The following is a 15788-nucleotide window of genomic DNA, read 5'->3' as shown; positions in this document are numbered from 1 at the left end:
AATATCTTGTGGCACTGGAAAGGTGTGAGAGTTAACACGCAAAAATACAAGAAATGATGCAGGGAGAGTGATCAGTTTGTAAGTATATGATTAATTATAAGAAGAAATGAGCCGGAGGCATAATTACAGAAACCAGTACCTATATGTTAGAAGTATTGACCCTGGCTGTTGAGACACTTGTACCACTGTGACACATGGCGGTGAATGGCTGTCTCATAAAATTCCTGGTGCTGTGATGTTAACCAGCCACACATCCAGCTGGACATTATTGTTCGAGGTGAATTGTTGCCCCCTCAGAGCTTTTTCAAGGAGACCAAAAATGGTGTTGTCACAGGGAGAGAGGTCCTGGTGGCTGAGAACCTCCCATTTGAATTTATGCAGAAGTGCCGTGACTTTGTTGGCCATATGAGGCTTTGCATTGTCACGGAGCAGAATGATCCCGTGGGTGAGATTGCCTGGTGATTGATTTGATCGCTTGGTGAAGGGTGTTCAAGGTTTGCGAGTAGCGCTGGGCATTCAGTGGTGTCCCGTGCTGCAGGAAGTGAATCAGAAGGGGACCATCTTGGTCAAAGAAGAATGTCAGCATAATCTTTCCCACAGTCGTGTGGATGGTGGCGTCCAGCTGTACGTGTGGAACTGGTTAACATTGTAGCCCTGGGAATTTTATGAGACAGCCATTCACCGCCTTGTGTCACAGTGGGACAAGTGTCTCAACAGCCAGGGTCAATACTTTTAACATACAGGTACTGGTTTCTCTAATTATGCCTACAGCTCATTTCTTTTTGAATGCACCTTATATATCAGCGGGAGTAATGTTGGACATCAGTACCTCCGTCCACATCAAACCTACTGTTGTTTGCATCATGGAAGAAGGCGGCCCAATTTTCAGCTGCTCTGCGCGTTCGCCTCGACTAGCCACTGACAGCCAATAGCAGCGAGTTACAGCAAGAATCTTGCTCCTACATGCTGCACTGTTGCCGTACTTTGTGACAACTGAATTGTTCATTCATCTGTCAATTTTGTTTGTTTTCTTCTTTTTCCTTTCAGCAGTACAGCTGTGAATGTATATCTGTAATTGTTTAAGTGCGATTAAAAAAAAGTCATGCAATAAATCTGAAGTGCTTCACAAGCAGGTGAGGCAGATTATTTACTGCATTTATAACTTTTTAAAATGTGAATTTGAAAGCAGGTCTCCTACTGTTGACATTTGAAAACACTAGAACAGACTCCAGAACCGTGTGGTGTTGCCAAGAGAACTGCAAAGACAATTGCAAACTAAAGTGTCAGAGCTGTAGGAACCGTAGAAACAGTTGGTTTCGTGTTGCATGGAAAGCATCGAAATTGCAAACAACCTGTAACACAAATGGGTGGTTTAAAAATGATGTTTTAAAGTGCTCCATGTGAATGTTGACTGCCCGAAATCTCACAAACGTGTTGCAGTTATGCAGGCTTCAGTGATTGAGCACTTCATCAATGTAAAGAATTTTAAAAGACTTTGGTTCCAGGTACATTAAGAAGAGAGTTTTTAGTTTAAAGAAGTGACATAGGTGCAGTACGTTACAAGAGAATGAGGTAGTTCAACAGTATATTATCTTGATGAAACATGGGTCATTTAGAATCATTCCAAGACAATCTGCCTGAAAATGAGCAATGGTACTGGCGATTTTGAAGTTCTCATAGGAATAGGTTCTCGGATAATTATTCTGCATGCTGACTCTTCTTCTGCGTTTGTTTCTGAGGATAAACTTGAATTTACGAGTAAGAAAAGCAGCAGTGATTACCATTTGGAAATGAGCGCTGTCAATTTCATGACATGATTCGCAATTCTTGTCATACCTTGCATCAAAGTTGGTCATTGACAGTTATAATTCATCTGTTACAGAGAAAACATCAAGTAAAAAAACGAGAAAAGTGGACATTTTTCCCCAGCTTGAAAATAAAAATATTAAGTGCCATATAAACCAGACTCATGCCAATCTCCTGCAGCTCGTTTAATTATGTAAATCATGTGACAGAACATACAAACTGACTTCCTTGCACGTGAATGGGGTCACACAGTTTTGCATTTATCCACATGTCGCTGTCAGTGTAGCCCCGTGGAATTAATTTGGGCAAAGGGTTTTAAGGCTATGTGGGAGTAAAAAGAAAAACAAAACATTCAAGATAACATACAGTTAATCACTTGTGCATGAGGCAATAGACAATGAAGCATTAGACAACATCCCACCTGTAGCATTGGTACAGTGTGTGACATGCTGAAAAGCTTCAGAAAGAAGAATTTGACAGGGCAGTGATGATGCATATAAGCCTTGAACCTATCATCGTAAATTTACAGTTAGATTGTTTGGAAACAGGCTCAAATAGAAGTGGCGATGGTATTATAATGTAGACTTTGGAACAAAGTAATAATATTTCTTAGTTTTAAAGACTGTGGTTTTCTAAAACTTGTTTGCCAACGTATCAGTTGCATACATAATAATGAGAACTACCTAGCCTTTTTGATTAGGACTTGTCCTTTAAATTATGCAGACTATAATATTCAACATATTGCCCAAGGAGAAGATAAGCTTCTCCCACCATGCTGTATGCTCTAATAACTCAAGAGAATGCAGCTGGATAAATTCATCAGAAGTTCGATAATTCCAATGTAAACCCCTGTTATTTTCAAGGCACAAACTGGATAAAGCCCTACAATGACAGTAATTGTTACTTGTCGACATATCGATGGTTTTCGATTTTAGCAGTCAGTATTCCCTGGAGTTATTAGCAGATAGTGGTCAATTGTTTGCTTGTTCAATGTTATAAATGCGGTCTCTCACTGCAGTTTGAGCGTGTTTCATAATGCCTGTTAACAGTGAAAGATACTGCAACTATAATGATTTCGGGTTTTGCTTGAAGTTAATTTCATTGTGCGCTACATTTTTATTTACAATGCAATTCATATTGAAATAAACGGTAATTATTGCAAGCAGTTTCAATGACCTTGTCATTAGAAAGTTGTTATTTTGCGAAAAATTGTACTTCACGTCTTCACAGAACTGTGTCAGCTGTTCTCGTCTCCCAGCGTCATGCGGAGTAAATCTGTGGAGCAGTGGACGCAACAATGGCAAGCCATGAATTAATATTTCTCACATGACAATTGATTGAAATTGGTTTTAATGTTTATTTACCCCTCATAGGTTTGAACATATAATACAATGTACTGTAGGCAAATGAGCCTGACTGTTGTCCACAGCAATGCAGTTCAGCAACACGGACTTTGTTTGCCCGCTCTCTGCTGCCGTGCACGCACAGTTCTCATTCCCCCCATGCTTCCTTTCTGCTCTGCCTCTATGCATGGAAGCGCCGTCCTAGGTGACACGGGCTTAAACCCCCAGCAATACCTCCACTTCGACAGCTGCCACCCCTTCCATACCAATAAGTCCCTTCCATACAGCCTAGCCATCCATGGTCGTTGCATCTGCAGTGACGAGCAGTCCCTCTCGAAATATACCGAAGGTCTAACTGAAGCCTTCACTGATCGTAATTATCCTTGTACAAAAACAAATCTCCTGTGCATTATCTTTCCAGTCCCCCAAAGTCCCACCGTGTGGCCACAGAGGAGCATTCCCCTCGTAACTCAGTACAACCCAGGAATGGAGCAACTGAATTACATTCTCCGCCAGGATTTCTATTACCTCCCGCCGTGCCCTGAAATGAGAAATGTCCTGCCCACTATCCTTCCCACCCCTCCCACAGTGGTATTCCTCCATCCACCAAACCTACTCAATGTACCTGCTCCCAGTTCCTTACCTCATGGCTCATACCCTGTAATAGACCTAGATGCAAGACCTGTCCCATACATCCTCCCAATACCACCTAAGCCAGTCCAGTCACTAACATCACCTATCCCATCAACGGCAGGGCTACCTGTGAAACCAGTCATGTGGTCTACAAGCTAAGTTGCAACCACTGTGCTGAATTCATTCTGTGTGGGCATGACAATCAACAAGCTGTCTGTCTGCATGAATGGCTGCAAACAAACTGTGGCCAAGAAACAAGTGGACCACCCTGTTGCTGAACACACTGACAAACAGGATGTCCTTCATTGCAGTGACTGCTTTACAGCCTGTGCCATACGGATCCTTTCCACCAACACCAGCTTTTCTGAATTGCGCAGGTGGGAACTTCCCTGCAATACATCCTATGTTCCCGTAACCCTCCTGGGCTCAAGCTTCGTTAGTCATTGTCCTCACCAATCCATCCCCTTACCTGTTCCCATTCCAGCACTACAGAGCCGTCATTCCACCACAACGCCCAGTCTTTTTATTTCTCTCCTTTTCTGCTACTCCCCCACCCCCCTCCTTACCTCTCTCCTGCTCACTGCCTAACCTGCAGCACTTCACTGTCCGCCACCCCCACTATATTATCCCTCCCCCTCCCCATCCCATCCTCCTCCTTACCCCCACCCAGTCACCACTGCCATCACGCACTGGTGCTGCTACCTGCAGTGTGGTTTCAGTTGCCTGAGACTCCAGTGGTGTGTGTGAGTTGCATTTGCATGAGAGAGAGAGAAAGATAGAGAGAGAGAGAGAGAGAGAGAGAGAGAGAGAGTTGTTGACGAAGACCTATGGCCGAAAGTTTTAATTGTGAAAGTCTTTTGTTGAGCCTATCTGCGACTCAGCATCTCTGCTTATGGTGAGTAGCAACTTTCCTTCTCATAATATTGTTAAATTCCATCCTGGATTTTCCATTGTTTAATACACTGTTGTTGTTGTGTTTGACCATTACAGGATTGTTTTTAATACTCATCTGTATTATCTTGCCTTTTTGTACTTTTAGAGCAGATTGCAATATATTAAACTAAATAGAATGTCTGTTTAGTCATTCTGTATCTTCATACATTCACTCAATGATGACACTTTCCCATTCACTACAATAAAACTGCCAAACAATTGCAGATTGCTGCTCACCCTGTCTGTCAGATAATTTGTGTGTATAGAGAAAAAGAGCAGTTTCACTACAATCCTCTGGGCACTCCCAAATATACCCTCATTTCTGATGAATTCTCATTGGTCCAGGACAGTTTACTGAGTTCTATTATGTAAGAAGTCTTTGAGCCACCTACATATCTGACAGTCTACCCCACATGCTCAGGCTTCTGCTAACGGTCTGCAGTATGATACTGAGTCAATGCTTTCTGGAAATCTGGGAATATGGACTATGACTTTGCCCTTCATCTGTGGTTTGTAGGTTATTGCAAGAGTAAAGGGCAAGCTGAGTTTTTCACTAAATCTGTGCTGATTTGTGAACAGATACTTTTCTCTCTCAATAGAATTTATTGTATTCAAGCTTAGAATATGCTCAAGAACTCTGGAGGAAACTGACCTTAAAGATATTTGTCTGTAATCTTGCAGGAGCATTCTTTTACTCTTTTTAAAGGAACCAGTGCCATAGGGTACTCTCTGTTAAATTGAATTTAGATTCCATTCAGACCTTGCATAACTTATTGGTTCAATTTCTTCTCAGTTGCTTTTTAATGCCAGGGATGCCTATTTGTACATCATCTGCATAGGAACTGTGCTACAGTCAGACAGTAGTATGCCTGTATGGTGCACTCTTCATTTGAAAGAGTGAGCTAATTCTCATGTTCTATTTCCATAGTGAATTTTGTTCACGGATAGTTGAGTTGAGGTTCTGTAGAAATTCATGACGTTTATCCTTACTAAGCAGCCAGAGTTAGCGTAACGGCATGTAGCAGTAGAATTATGTTGGCTCAGCATTGGCAGTCTCTAATACTCTGACATTAATATGCTGGTTGACAACTACTGATAATGAAACTTCCTGGCAGATTAAAACTGGAAACATCTCCCAGGCTGTGGCTAAGCCATGTCTCCGCAATATCCTTTCTTTCAGGAGTGCTAGTTCTGCAAGGTTCGCAGGAGAGCTTCTGTAAAGTTTGGAAGGTAGGAGACGAGGTACTGGCGGAAGTAATGCTGTGAGGAGGGGGCGTGAATTGTGCTTGGGTAGCTCAGATGGTAGAGCACTTGCCCACGAAAGGCAAAGGTCCCGAGTTCGAGTCTTGGTCGGGCACACAGTTTTAATCTGCCAGGAAGTTTCAAATCAGCGCACACTCCGCTGCAGAGTGAAAATCTCATTCTGGTAACTACTGATAATAATGGGCTGCTCTTATCCACTTCATCTGTTTGTTTGTAATATTTCCTTTCGAACAGAAAGCAAGTTCATGAGAGGGCATGCCAAAAAACCTCTGTCAAGTCTGAACAAACTTCTACCTGGAATTAATTCACATCATGACTATGCCACATATGGTTTAAAAATAACAAGTTTAGTTTATTCTACATACTTACATTCACTCATAAGTTATGTAATCATTTTGTGACAAAACACAACTTGCAGGGGTAGTATTTTCAGTATAACAGAACTGCACTGTTCTAGAAAAACATGCACATACTACTTCAAAAATCTTGGTATTTTCACAACTGTTTCACAATACATTCATTAATGCCCTTTGTGGTTGCAGGAAAACTTCTGTGATGTTGGGAAGGTAGGAGAGAGGTACAAACAGAAGTAAAGCTTTGAGGACGGGTTGTGAGATCCCTGGATAACTCTGTCGATAAGAGCATTGCATGCAAATGGCATGGTTCTAGGTTCAAGTCCTATTGTGACACACAGCTTTAATCTGTCAGTTTCAAAACAGTGGAAAGTGAAAGACTTTTACATTTCTTATTATCAATATTCTGCTTGTCTCAAAAACAAAAGAGAAAAAATGCTGGACAGAAAACGACCACTAGAAGTATTTCAAGGACTTATCATTAGCACTGAAAGGAGCAGATTCATGGATGGGCACACATATATTCAACAATTTGCCTGAGCATATTAAATGTCTAGTAAACAACGAGGTGGAGTTTAAGACTGAATTGAAGAACTTCCCGTTAAGCAACTCTTCCTACCCCATTCATGAATATATTCACAGAAACTCTTACATTGACGTGTAAGGTCATAATATAATTAATATTAGAACTGTAATATTATAATGCTGTATACAGTTAAATTATTTCATGGTACTGCACTTAAATTAAAAGTACATACTTGATGTTTTGCACACCCTAGGGACTGCTCCGCATGGGAGTCATGGAAAACGTAATTAAGGTCATGGAAAGTAAAGCAGGTACAGACAGAAGAGAAGTTGCCACATTTATAAGAAAGAGCCATAAATTCAAGAATATTAACTTTAATCAGTTTTGCATAAAGTAATGTGCAGAAATGTTTGCAAGATTTGCTATTGAATGGATATAGTACACCTTTTAGAGGAGAGCTTTTATAATGAAGTATTGCAGGAAATTTCATCCTGTTCATAAATCATATTGAATATATGTTAGTGTATATAACAGCAAGGAAAGAATAGACCTCTTACAGGTGATTTCATTTAGATTTTGTTAAACATTCGTCCAGTAAACATTTTTTGGATTCAGTAACATTATCATTTCATTTAATCCTCACAGTAAGCTTTTGAACTAGAATAGTTAAGAGCTCAAAATACAGCCACTTATAATACCATTTTAGACAACTCTAATGAACAAAATTGCAGCACAAAATGAATAAACAATTGCCTATCATATGAAGACATACAGTGCCTTATGTTAAGCATTAACACTTATCAGAATAGAAACGATATTACGTCTAAATACAAGAGATTAGTTAGTCACTATAAATCATATATTTTAGAAGACTTCTCAAAGATGTGAGGTAGAGGGATATTCACATTGCTCATGAAATTAATGAAATACACACACACATTAATTAATACTGTTATTACATTGTTTGATAAATGTTGTAAAGCAAGATTAAAATAAATTAAACAGAAGTACGCAAAAGTTGTGGATTGGTAGAAGAATAAAGGTAGAAAAAAAAAGAAATTTATAATTTTTCCATGGCTTGTCTGATATGAAAAACTTGTTTGATATGCATGGGAGTCTCCTCTCTCTGTCCTGTTTACTCATTTGATTTGTTCTTTCACTTTAAAACTTTATGAACTAGATATTAGTGTAAAATATTAGGATTTTTATGTAAAGTAATATATGATCTCAATAATTATGTACAGAAAGGAAATTGCTCATCTAGGAATAAATGAGCATAGTTCAGCTGTTGTCCTTGATTATGTCTAGATAATATTTTTCTTTGTTATTACTATTAAAATTGCTCTTTCAAGTGAATTATGATCTGCACATGTAATAATCATACATTTAATATACATCCTTTGGATGACCTGTGCACAATACATGCGTTTAGTGTGTTTCAGAATGAACCTATTGTCCTGTCCTCGCTGTCATCATCTTGTTAAGCTGGATCACATGCCACTACAATCTTCATAAAACAAACTATAAAAATCATACTATCTACACAAACTAAAAGTTTTTTATAAGACAGCCTAATGTCCAAGTACTATTTACAGACTGTATATAATCTTTATTGACTTATAACATATGAACAATATAAATACCATGGCCACCAGCAGGGGACTATTCTGGACCTCAAACAAACTGTTTGATGTTATTCTTACTTTTTAATTTAATGATTATTTGATGTTAATGTGTTCCAGTTTGTAGTTGTGACATCTTAAACTTAGTGATTCTAGAGCCATAACACTTCCAATTATCTTTCAGTGCTTATGAATACAGAGTGTTTGTTCCATTTTGGACCTATAGGGACAGTAACTGGCCTTCCAATACATAATTCATCCTTGCCACTTTCCTGATTGCTTCTTCTCAATCTTCTACTCTTGGTTATTAGTTTTTTCCTTTACTTCTTTTTTGTGGGGGTTAATCTGTCTTTTTTAACCTGTGTCTTTTAAACCAGTTCCTTGCTTCTGTTATCCTTCGTTGCCACTTGTGCCAAGTGATTTACTTTGAGCTTTTAGCTGCTATTTTTTTACCTATATTAATTAGTGTTATGATTCTGGAATTTGAATTTCAACCAATTTCCATTGTCATTCAAATCCTGTCCCCGCATCTCATTGTACAGGCAACATACAGATTATTGTTCTTTAATTATCTCTACAACTCTCATTCGAGGTTTTCTGATTCACATCTTTTTCTTCCAATACAGGATACACCTGATATGTACTGAAATCCTGAGATTCAAGATCTGTGTTTTTACACTCCTTTTGTTATTGCCCTAGCTGCTCTTTTTAAGTAGATGGCAGAACATGCTTCTATGAGTTAGCGTTAAGAATATTTATGACCTGTACACGTATATATTTTAACAGTAAGGTTTTCTTTATCTTCTCATCACAGTTACTTACTAATTTAGGGCATACTGTTTTTTTTTTCTTTTCTAACATTTCTTTGGGCACTATAGACCTAGCAGCATAGAGCTCTCCAATGCTCTTAAGGAAGGTGTCACTGCTGTGGGAGGAGAAATTCATGATTGGGGTGTTGTGACAACACCAATGCTCCATTATTTTGTGGCTGCCAAAAACAGTGGACTGACACCATCTAAAGAAAACTATTATAGAAAGCTTATTGACAACTTTAGAACTCTTAGAAGCAAGGTAAATTGTATGAGACTTTTTTTTAAATTTCCTTCTCAGTGTTGGAATGCTTTACCTCTAATTTAACACAGTAAGTAAAGTTTGAAAATTGTGATAGTAACTAAAATATTTAAATGGTTATAAATCAGATGTATTTTAAAAGCAGTGTACAGTATATTTACCACTGTGATTACATGGATTTATATAATCTGTCAGTTAAATTTTTATTTCTTCTGAAACTCTGTTTACAAGGGGCATTCAGTAAGTAACGCAACACGTTTTTTCTGAAAGCAGGTAGTTTGCATTCCGGATTCCAATATGCTGTATTATTTCCCACTCTTTTGGCTACAAAACCCTATTTTGCAACATAATCTTCGTTTAGTGTGATGGTCTTACACCACCTTACCAGGAAGGACTGTATGCTTGCATGGTACCACTCTACTGGTCGACGTCAGAACCAACATCTTGCTGCATCAGTAACCTCTGCATCATCCACGAACTGCTCTGCATGGAGTGCGTCCTACATTGGGCCAAACAGATGAAAGCCAGAATGTTGGAGATCCAGGCTGTAGTCTGGATGAGGGAGAACAGTTCTTTGAAGTTTTGTGAGATACTGTCAGGCGCACTGACTAGTGTGAGGCCAACAGAGACATTCACTTGAGCAGTGAAGTGTTTGATTGTGATCCATTGATCACCTTGACTGAGAGTGTCTGCAAGTTCCAACATTGCAGGAGTCACAGCTGTATGCTGCTGGCTGGCAAGCGGGAGATCGGACAGGTTTGCATGACCTTGTTGTGAAGATGATGACACCTTACCCAATGACTCACTGTGTGTTCTTTCAGTGCCAAATCTCAGTAGAAATTCTGCAAGCACCTATGAATGTCTGTGATGCTCTGGTTTTCCACCATAAGAAACTCAACATTAGCTCTCTGCTCGGAAAGCACCTCTGTTACAGATGCCACATTTTGAAGGCTATGTATAGTGCCACCACTTATCGAAACTGAAGAGGCTGAAGTGGAAATATTCCACAGTGTCTCTGAACAAATTCTGCATTTTTTCAACCAAAATTAGGTGAGAAAGATAATGTTGCATTACTTATTGAACACTCCTTGTAGAACTACAAAAAATGACCAAAAAAGAAGTCTATGAAGTTAGTGATGATATATTGCACATGCTACAAGAAAACTATACAGTCATTTGTGATGAAGTAGCATTGTATTATCTTTATGCACCATAATGTTTGACTAGATGGTTGCAAGAAATGTAGTAAAATAAAGAAAAAACAGTAAAGTAGAAGATAAAAGTTGGCTGGTGAAGTGCCAATTTCAGAGTAACAACTTTGAAACTCATAAATAGTTGATAAAAATAGTTATAGGTGTGGTGAACTGTGGTGTGATGTGAGTCAATGCCAATTAAAATTGGAAAGCATAAACTGTAAGAATTTGAGAATAGGTGAAACACATACAGACTCTGAGAACTGGATTTGCAAGTTTAGTGAATGCCTTATACTGGTATATAATTTACTTTGTTTTTCATATATTTCAAGAAGCTTTTTCACTTAAAGGAACAAACATATTACAATACATGCATGTGACAAAATTGTTTCATTGTTGAATGAGACTGCTAAAACCAAACACACACAATTTCATGGATGGATTCTGCACCTTCTGTTCATTACACCACCAGGCAAGTGACGATTTCTCTTGTGAAATATCAACTGTGTGGTGAATGCTGCAGAGTTCCTAACTCGACAGTCCACAGAATACCTACCATGAAGATTAAAGCTTGAGAGATACCATATTTGATTTGGAAGCTTGAACTTCTAAAATAGCAATTTTTTAAATAGATTTGTAATTGTTCCTCTTTCCAGATCCTGTGGTAAATTTTTCAAAATTTAAATCAAGTATTCAGTTAACTTAAATGCTGACTATTGCACCTTTCTTTAACTTTTAAATTTAGTCTAGTTATGGTAAACATTTCTCCTTTTATTATGTCATGTAACTAAATTTCATATAATGTAACATCAATTCTTTACAGCAGTGCTAACATCTAGAGACTAAACATATGTGTGGGTGTCAAATTAAACACCTTTCAGCTGTCTAGTTTTCAAACTTATTTTATTTGGCTACCAGTTTCAGTGTTTTACTATGCCACCTACAGACCCCTGACCAACTCTGATCAAAATAGGTGCCAACAATACTAGTATTAATATATTTATGCTATAGTGATCACTTCAGCCATCATCTGTCAGCAGAAGATGGTTGAAATGATTGCTACAGCAAAAATCTACTACTAATAGTATTGCTGGCATCTGTTTTGATCAGAACCGAGGTAGAATCTTCCTAAACATCAATCAGGTGCCTGAAGATAATGTAGTAAAATGCTGAAACTTGTAGCAAATAAAATAAGTTTGGAAACTAGACAGATGAAAGGTGTTTAGTCTGTATCGAAGAGCTGAGTCCCACGACCATCTCTAAAAGGGACATACAGAAACATATGTGTATTTACTTAATGTAGAGCACTAAGTGTAAGGAAACATGCTCACAGTGGTATTTTGTAAACTTTTTTTTTGTCTATGGCAGTTGTCAATGAACCATTTGGATGCCATTATACGGTTTCAAGTCCTGTGTTTTGATGTCCTCTAGTAAAGTGTCCATTATCTAACATAGGTTATGTGCCACCAGTTTACCACGTATAAACCTCCAAATGTAAATAACACAAATGAGTATCAAGAAAGTAAACAACATGCCACATAGTTATACATAAACACATGTATATGAATTCAAATTAGTGTGTGACTCATTCAACTATAGGAACTGGTGTAGGACATGTGACAAAATTTTACCACATAATTTTTTTGTTCTATGCTATTTTGTTGTGTATGTGTATGGCTCTCTTCATATGATTCATGGAAGTATTGATGAGGAAAGAAAAATGTTCAGGAAGACATTTAGTATGGATCTAAAAATATGCTTTGAATGGAACTACAATAGAAATAATAATCCTTTTCTGTCATGAGCTTATGATTACAGCATTAGTCCTGGGTGGTTAGTAGACCTGTAAAAGTCAGAGCAGAATAATTTAAGACAAGATAGGTTTCTCACAGTGTTTTGAATGTGAAGGGAGTGAGATAACATGCTCTAGTAAGATACTGGATAAAAGTCTGTCACAAGACTATACGTCAAACGACAATGGTGGGAAAGTTAAGCATAATTACAAACAAATCTACAACACCTATCAGGCAAAAGAGAAAAGAAAGTAAAGAACTATTTGAGGCAAATAATTGAATCTGAAATAAAGAGAGAATTTTAGTGGCAGATAGTTTTAAATGAAGAGTTATTGAGTGAAAAGCACACAGGTACTTCGGATATGGCATCACACCATTTCATAGAAAAAATGTTTTGAAAGGGTGATTACATATGTTTTGCATTAACATATTACTACCATAACAGAAACTCTATGCGAAACAGATTACCATGATATTTGTCTGTGATACGTTCCTTATAATCCTGAAAGGTGGATTCCATTCTGCCTATATTTTTGATAATGTCATGGGTATTGAGAGTTGAATTGTGCAATAATGAAGTAACATGGTGCTCCTTTTTTATTTATTTTTTTTTTGAGGGGAGAATGCCACTCAAATGTTATAAGTTATTTTTTGTTGTAAGGAGGCTTGCTGATGCATACTCATAATTTAGAATCATTTATCTCTTTTTTTAAATTGTTACCTGTTTTACAGAATTCTTCCAGTGGCAACTATGTACCTGAAATTTTGTTTGATGGTGCAAATGGCGTTGGGGCATTGATTATGAAGGAGCTTATCCCACTCCTAGATGGACTCCTAACAATCAAACCATACAATAATGGCGAAGGCAAGCTGAATTATCATGTGAGTATGTATTTCTTAACTCAGAAATTGTAGCTTGTGGTAATATGGCTTCGGTGTTTCGGAAAGTATAAGAATGTCCACAGAATATAACAGGTGGAGCAGAGAAATCATTTTGTGTAGAAGACACGTAACAGCCTTAAACTCCCATTGCAATCAACAGATATTGACTTTACCATGGCCACAGTCCATTTTAGATTAAAAGTATTATTTGCATGATAAAAATTACTAAAACAAAATATTTGAAACAAATATCACAAAATATGGCTTTCTCTTTGTTTAGTATCTGTACTGCAAAGATGCAGTTTCTGTGCGTTTGCTAATCTGCCTCCACTGAAACTTATCAAAGCTATCTATAGTACTATTAATGTACAATGTATCCTCTGTAAGCCAGATGAAGTGATAAGTATTGTTGTCTTAGTCACTGAATTAGATGTATTTCTGAATGTGTAAATGTTGTGTCATAAGCACAATGTATCTTTCTTCTCATAGACTTACCTTTGTTCATCATACATTGCAGAGACACCTGTATGCAAGTCCAGTAGAGCACTCATATTTTCGTGTTGTGTTGTACTTTGCCTCTAGTTATGGTTGCTGACAACTGGTCAGTTCCATACAAAAATTGTTATGTTTGAGTTTAGACTTGGTGTTTGAGGCATATAAGAATCTTTCATTGTGAAAGTAGCCAGCCTCATTTGTTACATTAAGATAGGGTGTCCATTCGTCCCGTTTTTCCCGGGACAGTCCCGTTTTTTACCAAAATGTCCCGCTGTCCTGAAAGTTTTTTTGGGGACGCTCAAATGTCCTGTTTTTTTATGATTCCACTTGGCTAGACTATTTTACGCTACTGGTTGTTTGACTTGGTATTAACTGCGCAATTATTTATGCTAGGAAGCGTGTGATGACTTTCAGCATACCCCAAATGTGTACCGAACTGTCAAAAATCGAGGGTAATTTTAAACTCACTATAGGTTATGAATAACAACGAAGATTCATCTCTTCTAAATCAATCCACTGAATCCGTCCTTTCGATCCAGAGATACTCTACACCACTGATACTTGTTCTCTGGCTTTCGTCACCACACTGTTAATGTTTTGCACTGTGCAATCACTGTTTCATTATGCCAAAACGAAAGTGTAATTTTAACAACAATGTAAAAAACGAGTTTCCTTTTATCACTGGTAGTGGGGAAACTGTATAATGTATGTTTTGCAGATCAAAATTTGTTATTGGTCATGGTGGAACGTATGTTTTCGTTAGTGAACTCTCTGTGGTCAGACGAAAAAAAAAAAAAAAAAAACAGAATGAAAGTTGAAACAGTGAGGGCCTTGCTCAATGTCAAAACACACTTTAATGGTGTATCGTGTACTGACTTTTATGATACAATTTCAAACGAAAATGCATTTCTTGATAAAGTACATAAAAGTGAAAAGTACGGTGATAGTGTGGCAGAATAATTGAAAAAAGTGATTTGGGATCATCTGAGTGCACGTTGTAAAAGTAAACTTGTATGTGTATTAAATTTAGTCAATACAATATTTATGTCCGGTTTTTTTTCTTCATTGTCCCAGGTTTTTCTCAAATTTATTTTAAATGTCCCCTTTTCCAATGAAAATGAAATGGACACCCTACATTAAGACAGAATGAATTTATAAAGGCACAGAGAATCAGCACTTCAATCATTCTCAGTGAGAATATTTTTATGTTGTTGAAGATAATGATCTGCCGATGATAACATGATCTTCCAACTAAGTCTGTCAGCCATACTAACTTCACTTCTCTGTTGTTGTTTTATACTTTTCTTCTTTGTCACTTAATTTTTTTATTTTATGTATAATTGAAATCATTTGAACAAAGAATAAATTTTCTATGAACATTTATTGGTAAAAGGTCAATAAAGAAATGTTGTTGTTGTGGTCTTCAGTCCTGAGACTGGTTTGATGCAGCTCTCCATGCTACTCTATCCTGTGCAAGCTTCTTCATCTCCCAGTACCTACTGCAACCTACATCCTTCAGAATCTGCATAGTGTATTCATCTCTTGGTCTCCCCCTACGATTTTTACCCTCCACGCTGCCCTCCAATACTAAATTGGTGATCCCTTGATGCCTCAGAACATGTCCTACCAACCGATCCCTTCTTCTGGTCAAGTTGTGCCACAAACTTCTCTTCTCCCCAATCCTATTCAATACTTCCTCATTAGTTATGTGATCTACCCATCTAATCTTCAGCATTCTTCTGTAGCACCACATTTCGAAAGCTTCTATTCTCTTCTTGTCCAAACTATTTACCGTCCATGTTTCACTTCCATACATGGCTACACTCCATACAAATACTTTCAAAAATGATTTCCTGACACTTAAATCTATACTCG

General features: G+C 37.7%; 1 protein-coding gene across 1 annotated transcript in view; it reads left to right on the top strand.

Annotated features, from left to right (window-relative positions):
* Positions 1-9046: 9046 nt before the first annotated feature.
* LOC126154490 (phosphoacetylglucosamine mutase-like) overlaps positions 9047-15788 on the top strand; it is a 62640-nt gene continuing 55898 nt past the window's right edge. Inside the window, exons 1-2 of the mRNA XM_049916143.1 lie at positions 9047-9550; positions 13269-13418. Coding sequence (XP_049772100.1) covers positions 9449-9550; positions 13269-13418 — 252 coding nt within the window. The 5' untranslated portion in view covers positions 9047-9448. The remainder of the gene's footprint in view (positions 9551-13268; positions 13419-15788) is intronic.

Source organism: Schistocerca cancellata, unplaced genomic scaffold (genome assembly GCF_023864275.1).
Source record: "Schistocerca cancellata isolate TAMUIC-IGC-003103 unplaced genomic scaffold, iqSchCanc2.1 HiC_scaffold_1090, whole genome shotgun sequence".
NCBI classification, from domain to species: domain Eukaryota; kingdom Metazoa; phylum Arthropoda; class Insecta; order Orthoptera; family Acrididae; genus Schistocerca; species Schistocerca cancellata.
The sequence above is the reverse complement of the archived record's forward strand: the minus strand, read 5'-3'. Positions and strand labels throughout refer to the sequence as shown.